Source organism: Arvicanthis niloticus, chromosome 3 (genome assembly GCF_011762505.2).
Source record: "Arvicanthis niloticus isolate mArvNil1 chromosome 3, mArvNil1.pat.X, whole genome shotgun sequence".
Taxonomy (NCBI): Eukaryota; Metazoa; Chordata; class Mammalia; order Rodentia; family Muridae; genus Arvicanthis; species Arvicanthis niloticus.
This window is the reverse complement of record NC_047660.1, coordinates 97,303,414-97,318,536: the sequence shown is the minus strand read 5'-3', so window position 1 is coordinate 97,318,536 and position 15,123 is coordinate 97,303,414. Positions and strand designations below refer to the sequence as shown.

The 15,123-nt window shown below is 43.9% G+C and overlaps 1 protein-coding gene across 29 annotated transcripts in view; it reads left to right on the top strand.

Annotated features, from left to right (window-relative positions):
• The window catches only part of Cadps (calcium dependent secretion activator), a 431,715-nt gene that overhangs the window by 260,813 nt on the left and 155,779 nt on the right, over window positions 1–15,123 (top strand). For all 29 annotated transcript variants that reach the window (XM_076931554.1, XM_076931557.1, XM_076931556.1 and 26 more), the window contains exon 9: window positions 10,512–10,578. In XM_076931554.1, coding sequence (XP_076787669.1) covers window positions 10,512–10,578 — 67 coding nt within the window. The remainder of the gene's footprint in view (window positions 1–10,511; window positions 10,579–15,123) is intronic.

Here is a 15,123-nt window from a genome sequence, read left to right as displayed (position 1 = left end):
TAACTGAAAGGATTGCTAATGACTGGTTTTCTGTGAAGCCACTGCCTGCTAAATTATCTTTTAAGATGTGATTCTTTGCAGAGAAGCAGGGCATGTAATTATGAAGAGGGAAGAGTCTAGACAGCAGAAGAAGCTGGGCTCTTTGTCAAATGCTCTGTAGGTGCCATTTGTCGACAGGCTGTCATTCTCCATGACCTTCAAGTGACTAGGAAGCTTTCCTCCACTTCCTTGAAAACTCAAGATTGCATACATAACCTGGAAGTCTATGGAAGTAAGAGTTCCCCTGCCAAGTGATAGCCAGCAATTGGGGCCAGTTGAAAAGAAGCCTGCAAGAAGTCTAAAACATCCAGGACAGGAAGTGGGCATCTTTGCAGAATAGCAGAGCCCACATCATGTGGTCAGTAGCTGCCTGTGATGCCTTTCAAAGGCTGCTCACAAGCTGGACACCACTTCTTGAACATCATCCGTGCATTAGACTTGTAGAAGTTACACATCATATTGTTGAAACCAGGCTATTCTTCAAAGGGATTGAAGTGTGAGATGCCTGTGAGGAAGAATATGAGCTACTTAGTCTGCCCTCAGCCATCACTAGTGAGTCCAGCCAGCTTTTCTTTACTTCACTTGGTATCTTATCATATGGCTATAGCACAAGTTCAAAGTCAACCTGGGATGAATGCTCAAACCACGTCAGAAAAAAAAAAAAAAAAAAAAGCTGTCAAGGAAATGGATTTATCAATTAAGTACTTACTATGCAAGCATGTGTTTGATTGCTTGTATTGCAAGCATCTTAAATGATAATTTGGCAGACCATGGTTCCATAGAAACTCTTACATGCAGCAACACTCTTCTGTTATCCCAACACTGGGCAAGCACAGGCACGTGGATTCCTGGAGCTTACTGGTCAGCTAGTCTAGTCATTTGGGTGAGCTCCAAGTTCAATGTGAAACACTGTCTCAAAAATAAAAGGTGGAGAGTGATTGAGGAAGATGCCTCTTGCAAACACACACACACACACATACATACAGATACACACAGAGAGGGGGTACCTGCACATGTGCACACATGTGTGTCAACACAAACATACTACAGGAACACACAGGGACATGATTCATGATTCTGAGTTCAGTTTTTCCTCCTCCCTATCACACTCCTGGTACATTTTTCAGAACTATAAAGAATATTTTCTCCAATATCCCTTCTCCCTCCAAGCTTCATAGTCCTGGATTCAAGATAAAAAGAGTTGACAATCGTCAGGTTCCTGTAGTATCTGAGGAAATATTCTCCATCTTTAGCACAGCATTGACTCAGAAACAGTAAATATCTATTGCAGGAAGCAGAGTGTGAGTAAGCAGGAAGAAGAGAGGGCAAGAGAAATGGCAGGGGAAGCTGACCAGAGAAAGTGAGCGAACTGAAGTACCGTCCTCACATGACCTTCATAGCATCCTTGGCAGAGTTAATACCTCAGCCTAAAGACCAAGCTTCTTCAAACCCCTCTCCAAACACCCTGTCAGTCACTCCCAAGCAGACAATCAACACAGTATTGTTCTCTGCACTGGACAAAGCCCAGTTTCTCACATTCTCTTCATGTGCTCTGTAGAGAAAACCCTATGTGATTTACATTCAGGAACTTTTCTGTGGACTCACTGTTGAGTGTGCTAACATGTTGTAGGCTACCTTCACAGTATGAATGATGGAGGAGATACTTAGTTCACGTCCATCAAGCTCCCCAACAATTGAAGCACTAGGCTGCCATTCAAAAATTACTCTCTGCCCAGAATTATACCAAGAGAGTCTAGAACAGTCTCAAAGAGTGCACAGAGGATCTACTGACATCAAGTCAGAACCAACATGGCCCAAACTGGGACAAACAGCCTTAGCTGCATAAGGAATGAGTCAAGAGAAGTAAAAGCATTTCTGTTGAGAGCTGGGGGAGATGGCCCATTTTATAAAGTACTTGCCATGCAGGGACAAGGACTGAGTTCGTTACCAATATCCACATAACCAGGCTTGGTGGAGTGACACATTGTGGTAATCTCAGTACTGGTGTGGTAGAGACAGCAGGAGTTTGGAAACTTGCAGCCTACTTGGTGAGCTGTAGGCTACTGAGAACTTGTCTCAAAAAAATAAAATAGGGACAACACCTGAGAAATGATAGCCAAGGCACACACACCTCTCGCATAGGCACATAGATACGCGTGAACACACACAGTGTTCATGGACAGTTTTTTCATTTAAACACAGGTAGTTGGGGGATTGAGCCCTATAGCATGGGGAAGTCAGAGTAAAGCCACAGCTTAAATACTTGGGGAGAGAGCCTTGAAGCTACACAGCTGAGACTTAGGTTACAGCTGCTTTAGCATGTGAGCAAAAACTCAGAAGTCTAAAGAATTCTCCTTGATTAGATGCTGTGGTTTTGGGAATGAGCCCCTCGGCCATCCAGAATATCTCTACAGAGTTGTTTCTAAAAGCCAGGGAGTTCAAATCAACACTGTCTCTTTTGGTTTAGCGCACTAGCATTAGGGAATATTTGAGAATTAGACACTACAGGTAGCTTTTGGCTTCTTGTCACCCTTCTTCCCCTCCACGTTTGAAAGTTCAAGGTCAGGGGCACTTCACATCTCTCCCCCTCTCCCATTTTATCTCTGAAACAGCCCTATAGGAAGTAGATGGTACCACCATCCCGACAGCCCCTCCCTTCAGCCAGGTGTTCAGACCTGCAGCCCTGAGTCATGCTGGACGTCTCTCTTACACTTTCTTACCTCGAACACAGCCCACCATCAGATCCCTTCTACTCTGTTTCCAAGCTGAATCTGGACTCCAGCTCCTCATCCCCACTCCTCCCCTCTGCTGAACTCCAAGCCTCCCTTACTTTCCCCTCCTCTTGTTTCTCTGGCCTCATAACCTCTCACTCATTCTTTGCCTCCCTGTAGCCTATTTCATACTCTGAAATTTTTTTAAAACTTGGTCCTATCACTCAAGTGCTAGAAAACATCCCGTGAACCTCCAACTCACTTAGAGATGGGGCCCTGGCTGTTGTTATAGCAACTTCTCTGTGCTCTCTTGAGTACTGCTGCAGCCACATTGGCCTCCTCCTCAGGAGTTAGAGAAGTTTCGGGTTACATCAGGGTCTTTGTGCCCTCCTGCCCACCCAACTTACTTGAAATGTCCCGTTCCTGTGGAAAATCTTCCTTCCCTCTCTTCAGTGTCTTAACCCTCTTTCCTCCTCCTCTTCCCTCCTGCCTGCTTTCATCATAAAATAAGATTTTTCATGATATACTACATGGATTTTCCTGTTCATCTGTTTCTGTCATGTCTTCCCTTCTAGAAAGTAAGTTCTTTCTAGATGGCCACTTGTCTTCTTCAGTCACAGTACCTAGCACAGGACATAAGTTCTATAAAGCCTCATGTGTTGTTTGGAATCCCACTGTATAGACAGAGAAACTGAGGCTCATTATGGTGAAAATCTTTCTGGTTTCCAGTAAGCACTGAAGCTGGGGTTAGATTCTGTTTTTAGCTAAATCCCAACTAATGGCCTGAACCTTGGCTACCTCTACATGGCCCAGCTCAGAATTTGTCCAGAGAGCCACTGAGGACACTAGGGATAACCCACACCATCTCGACCCCTCCTCTGTGCTAGCAAGGAGTGTGGACGTTTAAAGCCAATCATTAAGATCACCCCTTTCCCTTTTCATCGTCTTGCTTGGGCCAGGATAGCCCTCTCGTTCTTCAGCTCTATCACAGCCCTTTGCTACCCCCAAGTTCCCGAGACGCCCACCGTTCCTGTCGCTGCCAGGATGGGCTGATGTAGTGCTCATAAGATTCTGTTCCTTGCTGTGTCTTTAGGACTCCGTTCACAGCTTACATCAGTTAGGTTGGGATGTTTGATACTGCTCAGGTGTTCTGTAGCACAACTGCGCTCTCCTCCGTCTGTCTTTCTCTGTCTTCCTGTCATTCTCTCTCAGTCTGTCTCTCTGTTTCTCTGTGTGGATCTTTCTGTCTCTATCTTTCTTCTGTCTCTGCCTGTCTGTTTCATTCTCTGTCTCCACCCTTCTGCTGTTTCTGTCTGTCTCTGTTTTTCTCCTGATCTCTGTTTTCTGCCTCTCTCTCTCTCTCTCTCTCTTCCTGCTCTGTTGCTGGCTCACAGGTATTCAGCAGTACCACATACACTGTGCAGGCAGACAATGACACCTAGGGCTTTGTACATATCAGATAAGCACTGAGCTAGTTAAGGAGTCCCCAGCCTTCACTGCTGATTTTCTGTCAGTAATTTAGCCATGCCAAACTCTGGTTATCACCTTAGCTTTGCTTTCTTTGCATGTCTGTTCAGTTTTGTTCAGTGTGTGTCAAAGCTTTTTTAGTAAAAATTATTAATATCCTCTTAGTGAATTAAGCTACTTATTACTATGGGACAATCTCTCTCTCTCTCTCTCTCTCTCTCTCTCTCTCTCTCTCTGCCAATATTTTTGCCTTGAGATTTACTTTCTATGACAGTAAGGTGTAGCTGCAACATTTTAAAGTGTATGGCTGTTGGTAAGGTATGCCCTTTTATAGCATTCGATTTTTAAGTTACTTTTGCCTTTAAAAGCATTTCTTCCTGAGAGTGGTAGCACAAAGCTCTAATCTTAGCACTTGGGAGTCTGAGGCAGAAAAATAGAAATCTCTGGGCTAGCCTGGGCTACAAAATAAAACTCTGTCTCGAAAACATTAAGTATGAACTGCTTTTCTTGTTGGCAATACAGAATTAGGTCTGGCTCTTAATTCTAACCTTTTAATTGAGATAACTAGCCTATTTATACTTAACATGATAACTGATGTGGCATTTATTACTTCTTTAAAATGTATGCATATGAGATGAAGATGAAGAGAGGAGAGATAGAAGGAGGAGAGGAATGGACAGGAGAGAGAGAGAGAGAGAGAGAGAGAGAGAGAGAGAGAGAGAGAGAGAGCATGTACATGCTACAGTATGCATGTAGAAGTCAGTAAACAACTTTTTCGAGTTGGTTCTCTCCTTCTGCCCTGGCATCCGAGGATGAAACCCAGGTCCTCAGGCTTGTACAAGTCTTGATGGCTGGGCCCTCACTTGTCATCTTGCTATATTCTTCTCTTTGTCACATCTGGTCTTTGTGTCTTTGTTTTCTCATGTTTTGGGGGTTTTTTTTGTTGTTGTTGTCTGTCTCTCTTTGGATTAACTAAACATTTTCAGGGTTGTATTCTACCTTCTTTATTACACATTTTCTCTAATAAGGGAGATGGCTAAGGACAGCTGTAGGCACTGAGTACTAGCTATAGGAAGGTGCCTAGCCCCTCTGAATTTCCCTTTGCTCATATCAAATGGAGATAACAGTCCTGACCTCACAGAACTATTGTAAAGCTTAAAAGACTTACTGTATGTAGAATATTTGTATAGAACAAGTTTTGAAATGTGGCGTGAGCTTTAGCTACACAAAAGAGTTGTTGTTATTGATGGTGGTGCTGATGCTGGTGCTGGTGGCGGTGCTGGTGGTCATAGACGTAGTGGCAGTAGTAATGGTGGTAGTGCTAGTGGCCATACCTGATGCCTGCTTTCATTCTTTTCAGATGGGAGTTGTTTTCTTTTGCTTTGTTTTTGGTGCAGGGTCTCACTATGTAGCCCTGGCTGACAGAGAGCTAACTGCATAGACCAGGCTGAAGCTCATTGCATAGACCAGGCTAGCCTTGACTCACAAAGATCCACCTGCTCCTGCCCTTTCTTCCACTCTTTGGACTTTCCCCCAGTGCACAGCTTCCCCTGGAACATTTTCAAGCCTTTCCCCTCTTCTCATTCAGTCTGCAGGGCAAGTGCCCAGTGGGGACCCTGGCTCCTGCTGCACTTTCTTCTCTCTTCTAAGAAGGAATTGCCTTGTGGCTCTAAGAATTAAGTACAAGAGAATTGCTGTAGAACATGGTGACCATGGTGAAAATTACGTCATCACTGCACCTGAAAAATCACTAAGAGTGGACTTTAAGTATTCTCACCATTTAAAAAGCCAAGACTATGAAAAATGATAAGCTGATTAGTTCAATATAACTATTGCACACACACACACACATATGCCAACCTTCGGTATACCCAAAAAATATATAATTTTGTCAATTAAAAAATAAGTTTAAATGCTATTTTAAAATAGTTATGAAGACCTGACAAGAAAAACACCCTGCCTTATAGCCTCTTTTGCTGCACCAGACACTGAGAGATCACAGATACCCAAGAAAACAAGGCCCACGGCCCCTATCACTTTACACCTAAGCCAGAGTAGAACCAACACCACCCTCAGGGGTCCTCAAAATGTAATGTTCGTCAGTCTATCAACCTTTCCCACATAAGAAACTCAGAGGCTGAGGATTCTGGAAAATGCCATTTTCCTGCACTTGGTGCCCATGACTAGGTAGCTTGGAAGAAGATACACAATAAACCATTGTCACTATTAGACACTGTGAGCACCTGCAAGTTTGGTGATAAGCATGGGTGCTCTTTAGTAAACGAAGCTAGTTTGTAGCACATAGTAAAATCACAGTACTGAGACAGCAAAGACTGTACACACAGAGAGACAGACAGACAGACAGACAGACAGACAGACAGTACACAAACTCACCAGTTGCAGGCATTGCCACACTGCTGCCCTCCCACATAGTCCTAGGACAGAGGGACACCAAGGCCAGGGGATTGTGACACATCTAGTTTGAAGGATTCCTGCAATGAGTACAAACCAAATACACCCTCCTCTTCTGTTTGGGGTTTGTTAGTCCTCTATAGCTCATTCCAGCCTCACCTATAACTCAGGCACCCTCAAAAAATGACAGGAATATCAATGACTCATGTAGGTTTCATAAAATGTGACAAGAAAATCATGATCGAAAACATAGCCAAAGTCCCAGCACCAGATGTGTCACCTCACTACTTCTTCCCAAGCAGATAGGTACCCAGAAGCTAAATGTAAATTCAAATCAGGCCTGTTCACCATTGTGCTTGCTATTGTTAGTTGTGGTGAGCATAAGAACACTAGCACCTAATATTTACCAGACACTACCTGTCCTTAGCATGCTATGCACAGGGGATGTGTGTCTCTGCAGTCCCATGATGTTATCATGTTAAGTGATGCAGGAGACTCACTTAAGAGTAGCTGGTAAATGCACCAGAATTCCCTCTTAGGCGTCTCCTTTAGTCTCAGACATAAGCACCAGGCTGTGCTTCAGCTCACTACACCTTGGGCTGCTGACTTATCTGATGGTCAGCCCAGGCTTCCAGACAGCCAGAAAAAAAAGCTTTGGAACACTAATGCTGCTCAGTGTGCTGGGGATGGGGCTCGAAGTGGGAAGCCACCTGTGTGTCTGTAGTCTCATGGCGTCCATCTGCTCCAGGTACTGTACATTCTGTTCCTGGAGGAAGCAACGCGGGGCTCACTAGACAGACACGGTGCCTCACAGCCCTCAGAGCTTCTCAGTTTTGACACCTTCTGGCATGTGCCACATTAGCATCCATTCTGAGGAAAGCCTCGGAGGGAGAGCCCCACCCTCACACAAACCAACTGATACTTTCCAAAGGAGAATTGCGAATTTCCTCTGATCCCACCAGCTTTTCACTCTCAGATGCATTCAAACAGAAACCCCTCTCCAGTTAGAAAAGCAATTCACGGGGTTTGTTTTCTCACTTTTAAAATGTGAATGTTTTTAACTGATTTGTAAAATTAAAAACAAATGAAGTTTTGGGATACCAAGTTATTCTCCAGTGCATGTAAACACTGTGTAGTGTGTGTTTGTGTGTGTGTGTGTGTGAGAGAGAGAGAGACAGAGACAGAGACAGAGACAGAGACAGAGAGAAGGGGGATGTTGGTATGTTGGTATGTATGTATGCAGAGGCCAGAGGTCAGCTGCAGGGGTGTCATTCCTCTAGAGCTGTCTACCTTGCTTTAATTTTAAGACAGGGTCTGTCGTTGATTAGTCTGGAGCTTATGCATTATGGTGGGCTGGCTGGTCAGCAAACCCCAAGGACCTGCGTATGTCTGCCTCCCTAGTGCTGGGGTTACAAGTTCATGTAACCAAACCTGCTTTTGTATGTGGTTCTAAGGGAAGCAAACCAAGGTCTTCATGCTTGGATGGCAGGCACCTTACTGATTGAGCCATCCCTCAGGCCCACTCTGTGTAATTGACATCAGGAAAAGCACACTGATCTCCAGCATCAATCATTTCTCCATGATGAAAACGTTTACATGTGTTTGCTCTCACTGTTTGAAGTGTGTGGTACACAGCTATTGCTTATTGTGACCTTACCATGCAGTGCGCATCAGTATCTCTCATCCCTCCCTCTCTATAGACCCACATATAGTTCCTCACTATAGACCCACATCTCCCCAGCCCTCCTATACTCTTATTCTTTATGATCCTAGATGGGGAGGCAGACCCTAGAAGGGCACAGGGAAAAGCTGTTCTACAGTGAGGTGGCTCTGAGTTTAAATCTACGTCATGTCACTCAGTAGCAGTACAGACTCCATGCAGAATGGTTCCATATTCCCTCCATGCCGTAGAGTTCCTTATTCAAGATCTCCATTTCTCTCCAAGTTATGATGAATCCATGCCAAGTGCCCGGAGGAAGGCAGAGTTAACCACTCAAAGCAAATCCTGCTATGGATTCTAGTGAACTTCTTCTTCCACTTAAGTTCTTTGCAAAAACTGCAACTTTCCTGATACATGCGGTAGCTGGATGCATTGCTAGATAGATATGTAGGCACGGTCAGGACAAGATAATTGAGCTTCGAACCTGCCACACACAATTCCAGAAGAGAAGAGAGTTGCAACCTTAGCCTCTCTCTTGGACCATTGTGTATCTTGTGTATGTCAGTTCAACGATGCTCACAATTTCCAAATAATTATTCTTTGGACACAACTGATGCTCTGTAATAAGGATCCCACTTGGTGTGCATCTGTTCTTTAGCCTTTATTTATTTATTGTCCTTGTTTCTTTCTTAAAGCTTCAATAAAATGCCCTGACCAGAGCAACTTAAGGGAAACAGGGTGTACCAGCTTACAGCTCGAAGGGATTCAGGTTCTCATGAAGGGACACATAACAGCAGGAAGGGAGGCTTGCTGATCACATCTCTTTTATACTTAGGAAGCAGACAGTGAAAGAGAAAATAGGCCAGGCTATAATGAATCAAGGCCTACACACACCGATCCAGTTCCTCCAGTGAGACTCCCCCTCCTGAACATTCCACGGCCTTGCCAGATCACCACCTGGGAACCTAGCACTGAAACATTGAGCCTGTGGGGGAACATTTCACATTCAAACCACATTTGTTTGCTTGTTTATTTACTTACCTATTCATTCATATGTTTGTTTGTTTGTTTGTTTACTTGTTTGTTTACTGTGGTACTGGGGATGACATCCTGGACTTTGCACATGCTAAGCAAACCCTCTACAACTGAGCTCCATCCCCAGCCAGTGTCAAGACTCATGTCTACACTTCAACAGCCTTGTCTAACAGAATCCTTCCAACAGCAGAACAATAAAATTGAAGCCAGTTGCCCCGCCTCTCTGGATGATTGACAGAACAAGAACCAGAAGACTAAATGTCACTGCATACCTCTCTCTCTCTCTCTCTCTCTCTCTCTCTCTCTCTCTCTCTCTCTCTCTCTCTCTCTCTTGCCCTGGCTGAGCCTCTCTTTTATGTCCATAAATTCCATGAATATACTGATACACTATTTCAGCACATAGTGAAAGAATGCTGACAGGGTCAGATGAGCGATCTACCACAGAACTGCTGACTGAAGTGACGTCAGCTGCAACATGGGGACTGGCTATCTGTATCTGGCCATCACTCTGCCTCAGCTGTGCTTCAGCCACCATATCTTTTTCACATGCCATCTTGTTCCCTTCCTATGTGCAACACCTTCTCCACCTGCAGCTGGTGTGCACATCTTAGCTAGGACCTTTGCCTAAGTACCCTGCCTAAGGGCTTTTTATCTTTATATAGAAGGAGAAACTTATGGGCTGCTTGCCCTTTTAGAAAACCCCATGGCTTCTGTTGTAATGTCTGGAGCAGAGGCCAAGAGTAGGGAGAGCAGATAGAGGTTCCATCATGGTCCAAGATGTTAGTCTTTGCACCACGGACTAACATCTTGCCCTAAGTGTATTCATAAAATGGGTAAAATATAGGTTCATTTCAGTGTTCCACACAATCATGGATTATTATGTATTTTAGTGTGTTCTGTATAATGAGTATATCAAACCCATGTTATAAAGATTTTTTTCAAAGTATTTGATTCATGATATCATAAACAATTGAAAGAAAATATTGAGTAAATCATAGATCACTTATATCAATGTGTGATGAAGCATAAACATTGGGAGGAGAGAGGCTGGAGCCTGTAGCTTCCTCTCACACTACCTGGGTATGTTGAGGACTCTTAGTGAGTGAGGGGTGGGCTCCCTGGTGGGTGTGGTGACCAGCGCTATTAGTCAGGGGCTAATACAGCTCTGGTCTTTCTTTTTCCTGCAGGTACTTATGGACCATTGGTAAGAATGTGTGGAAAAGATGGAAGAAGAGGTTCTTTGTGTTGGTGCAGGTAACTTTTCAACACTGTCATCAGTCTTAAGAGCTATCTGTATTACAGATGCGGCAGGATGAATGCATGCTTTTGACCTGAGGTATGGCACATGGAGGCCACAAGGCCCAAGCACTGAACTCCACAATGTTTTCCAGATTATAAACTCATGAAGCCACAGAGAGGGTTCTTCCTCCCATACCTGTAAAGTCTCCCCTTTTTAATTGTTTCCAGATCTTGCCAGTTTGACTACTGCTGTCAATACCACAAAGAACCCCCTTAGATACACAACCTATACACAGAAAAAGACTCACACACAGAGACCAATAACAGTTTCTAATGTTTAAAATAAGATCTTCGCTCACTCAGATGCATATAAAAATTTCTCCACAGACTTGTAATAAAGGTCCCCAAAACCCTTCCCCGACACCTTTTGCTGTTGGTTTGGTTGATTTGTGCTTCAAAGTTTTTCAGTCTGTCATTAAATTTGCCTTGAACTCTATCCAGCATGCAGCCTCCACCAGGGCACAGAAGCCATAACTCAGTCTCTCAAATGCTAATTGCAATGCTTTCTGGAACACATCTCCAAATGAGGCACCTTGTAATTGTGCTTCTTGAACTCTTTGACTTCTGTCTGGAGCTATGTTTGCACTGACCCTCACGGTGTGCCCGCTCCCCCCTGGTTCTAAGTAACTGTACAAGTTTCCGGAAACCTTTGTCAGGCCTACACCTGTACAGACCTACTCAAGTATGCCGTTGCACTGCTTTGGGGCTAGCTGCATTCCAATCCACGATTCGTTGTTTCTGTGTTGCCCCACACCACCCTCACAGCTTCCCCAGTATCCACGGGAGCCTTCAGCAACTGTTTGATGCAAGGAAGATAAAGGAAGAGAGGAGACATCCCTGGCAATGCCAGGTGGTTCTGAGGAAGTCAGATCATGCAGTCTAGGCAGCAGCTGATGACATCTTCCCAGAGAGTAAGCAAGCATTATCTCGCCAGGACTAGGGGTCTCTCTACATTCTGAGTACCTAAGAGTGCTTCACTCAACATGTGACTTATCTCTGAGAATCGTTAAAAATGAAGGATATTCAGAAGCAGCTGAACTCAGGCTAGGGAGAAGACTTCATCAGGAAAGTGCTTGCCATCCAAGCATTTGATTCCTAGAATTCATATAGAAAATAAATAAAAGTAATTTACACTGCTGTAGATCCCAGTGCCAAGGAAGCAGACATGGGGAGTTCTCTGGGGCTTACTGGACAGCCAGTCTGAATGAATCGGCCCTCTTCAGTTTCAGTAAAGGGACCTTGTCTCCAAAACGAAGGTGGAGAATAACGGCCTCCAGGTGCACGAGTGAATATAATGCACATCTGTACACACATGTGTGCACACACTCGTATACACAATCGTACAAGTAGCTGACCTCTCTCTTTAGAAAAAGAAGCTTTAGTGTAAGAAAGTGGGTGGGCAGGGTGTGGTGAGATTTGCAGAAAATGTCAGAGAAGATGTGTCTGCACGCTGTGTACTGAACCCAAAAGAAGTGAATGGCTTTTCTGGGCTGTGCAACTGGAACACAGATGTTTTGGGGCCTTCACACACAGACTTCCTTTAAGAGGAGATGAGAATCACACCATGGCTTTAAAAAAAAAAAAAAAAAAAAAAAGGAAAAAGCTGTGTGCTGACTTTGGAAAAAACATAAAAGGGCACAGGCTGTCTGAAGCTCTATGGCATTCCTAGAGAGCAGCAGAGATGCATTGTGGGATGCCAAGAGGCTTCTCATGAGTAAGGGGTGCTCCCTGCCTTTTATGGTAGCACACCCCCACATTAATCAAGCCTCTGCCTCAGTGAGATCAGACCCTTCATGCCTTACCAGTCTAAGCAGCCTCTGAAGGTGGCAAGTCAGCTCCTTTATCATAGTGATGGGGAAGCCAGTACTAAGCCTCTAGTGCCCTGTCTTGGTCTCATGGCATTGACTACAGACTGCTTACATGCAGGGCTTCCTGATGTTCACTGAACTGAGGATCAAAGAAACTAACTAGATGCAAAGAAACTAACTAACATGCAAACAGCACTCCGAGGCCTCCTCAGCCATGGTTCCTGAAATCCCTACACATGCCCTATAAGTTTAGCTGCAGCCTGTAACCCAGATATGTAACAGGGGTCTTTGCCATCCTGAATCAAGGAAGTTCCTTTGGACTCACTGTCAATCTGTGGGAGTGTGGCAAGGACCAGATGCACCTTCGTCACTACCACCGACCACACTGTGGAAAAACCATTGGTATCTAGAAAGACTCTAGTTCTACAGAGCTCCATTCAGTGGTCAGAATCCTTGACCTGGGTGTACAAGTACAGCGTCAAAGGGAAATGTGTGCCAATTCCAGATCACAAAGTCTTATTTCTTCTCCATTTATATCTTGAAGTTGTTTTTCTTGGAGCTGGGAATATAGCTCAGTTGGTGCAGTCAGACTCTAACATGCGTGAGCTTTGGAATCTCTCCCCAGCACATCATAAGCAAGCTGCTGTCCTGAATGTCTGGGAGGGGGAGGCAAAAGGATCAGAGGTTAAAAGTCATCCTTGGCTGAGTAGCAAGTTCAAGGCCAACCTTGAACCTTGAAAACCTATCTCAAAAACTGTATTGTTTTTCTCCAATATGAAAACTATTTCTGGCTTTAAAAAGGGGGTGTTTGGTTTCCCCCTTCTTCAAAGTATTTCATCCCAATGTCAGTACTGCCAAATCATATTTTAAATTTTTCCTAAAATGCTAATAATAGTGTATTCCTATGGTCCTGTGGAGTTCACAAAGTATTTGTGAAGCTGGTCTTTGCAGGTGCCTATACTACAGTGAGTATAAATTGTCTCCAAATTTAATGTTAGGGAAAAATTAGGCTCAACATGCTTCCGTGATCTGTTCAAAGACAGAGGCTGAGGGAGCTAGAGAGATTGTTCAGTGGTCTTAAGATGACTCAGGATCAGATCGATTCCCAACATCCACCCTGTGGTTCACACCCAGCTGTAACTTTAGCTCCAGGAATCTGACACTCTCTTCTGAGCTCCACAGTCATACATGCACATAAAACATCAATACACAAAACTAAATTTAATTAAAATAAAGATGGTGAGTGATGAGCAGCTAGATATGAAGCATAGCACATGTCTTCAGGCTGCATCTGCCTCATGCGGCTGAACATCTAGGTGAGTCTGGTGCCCAGAGAGATTTACACACACACACAAGGTCCTAGGAGCCATTTACTTAAACCCACTCTCTGTTTCTGGTTTTCAACAGAGTGGTTTACAACTGGAAGAATGTGTTTCCACACATTTCTGCTGAAGGATGTACTTAGAGTTACATTCCAGTTGCAAACGACAGGAAACAAGCCAAATCTAATGATTGCCCTCTTTATCTCCTGTTTTTGTTTGTTGGTTTGGCTAGGTTTATTTAAGATTCTCTCTCTTTCATGTGTGTGTGTGTGTGTGTGTGTGTGTGTGTGTGTGTGTGTGTGTGTGTACATACTTACATACATAGGCTCTCACTGAATACACACACACACAAACTGAATACACAAACACACATTCAGTCTGCCCTTTAACTGGTGGTCTTCCTGCTTCTGCTCCTCAAGTGCTGGGATGAAGGCTGTATACCACCATACCTGACACCTTGATTTGTTCTGTTTTTTCTTATACATTTGTTTTTCAGTTCTGGGGATCAGACAAGGGTCCTGGACCTAAGCCTGTACTATCATGCTCTACCACTGAGCATCTCAACTAAGGCTCTGATTCACTCATCTGATTTAAAAAAAAAAATTACCTATTCAGAATTTTCCCTGACCCAATATACACACAAGATGCTAATGTTGACAACTTCTGCCCGCTCCTTTATAAACCCCTTTCTACTTTAAAAGTAGCAGAAAGTGAATCAAAGTAGCAAAAGTCTGGTCACCTATAAAATAAAATTTTTATCAAAGCCTCGGGAATTCCAGGAGCTCATCCTCAGTTCTACCCAGAGGGACATTGCTAAATATCCCCTTGACATAAAATAGGACCCTGCCTGTCACTCGGGACCATTAACTCTCTACTCCGTGCTGCTTGTACTCTCTGACTTCAAAAAATTACCTCCTATGCTCTGCCTGTGGCATGATCCAATAACATTTTCCGGCTCCTTAACATTCCATCCAAATAAATCCAAAGCCTGGTGGAGAACACACACCTAGAATGTGTGAGAACCTGAGTCCAGTCCCAGAACTTCTCAAAATGAACGAAAATTGCAGTTTAGGGGGAAACCTGCATTTCACTGGGAGTAGCTTTCTATTAGTAACATGTGGCAGCTTTAAAAAATTAATGTTCCCAAATCTTTGTTAGCTTCTTGGTGATCTCCAAGCATTCTAGAAAAATTGAGATGCATCTAAAACTCAGGATAATAGTCCAAGGATATTCTCCCCTCTTTTGAATCCTAAAGTAAATTGTCAGATCTTAAAGAAAAAAAATAAATAAAACACTCCCAAGTGAGCCAACTCGGGTTTGTTTAGTTTGTTGCTGCTGCTGCTGTTGTTGCTGCTGCTGCTGTTGTTTTG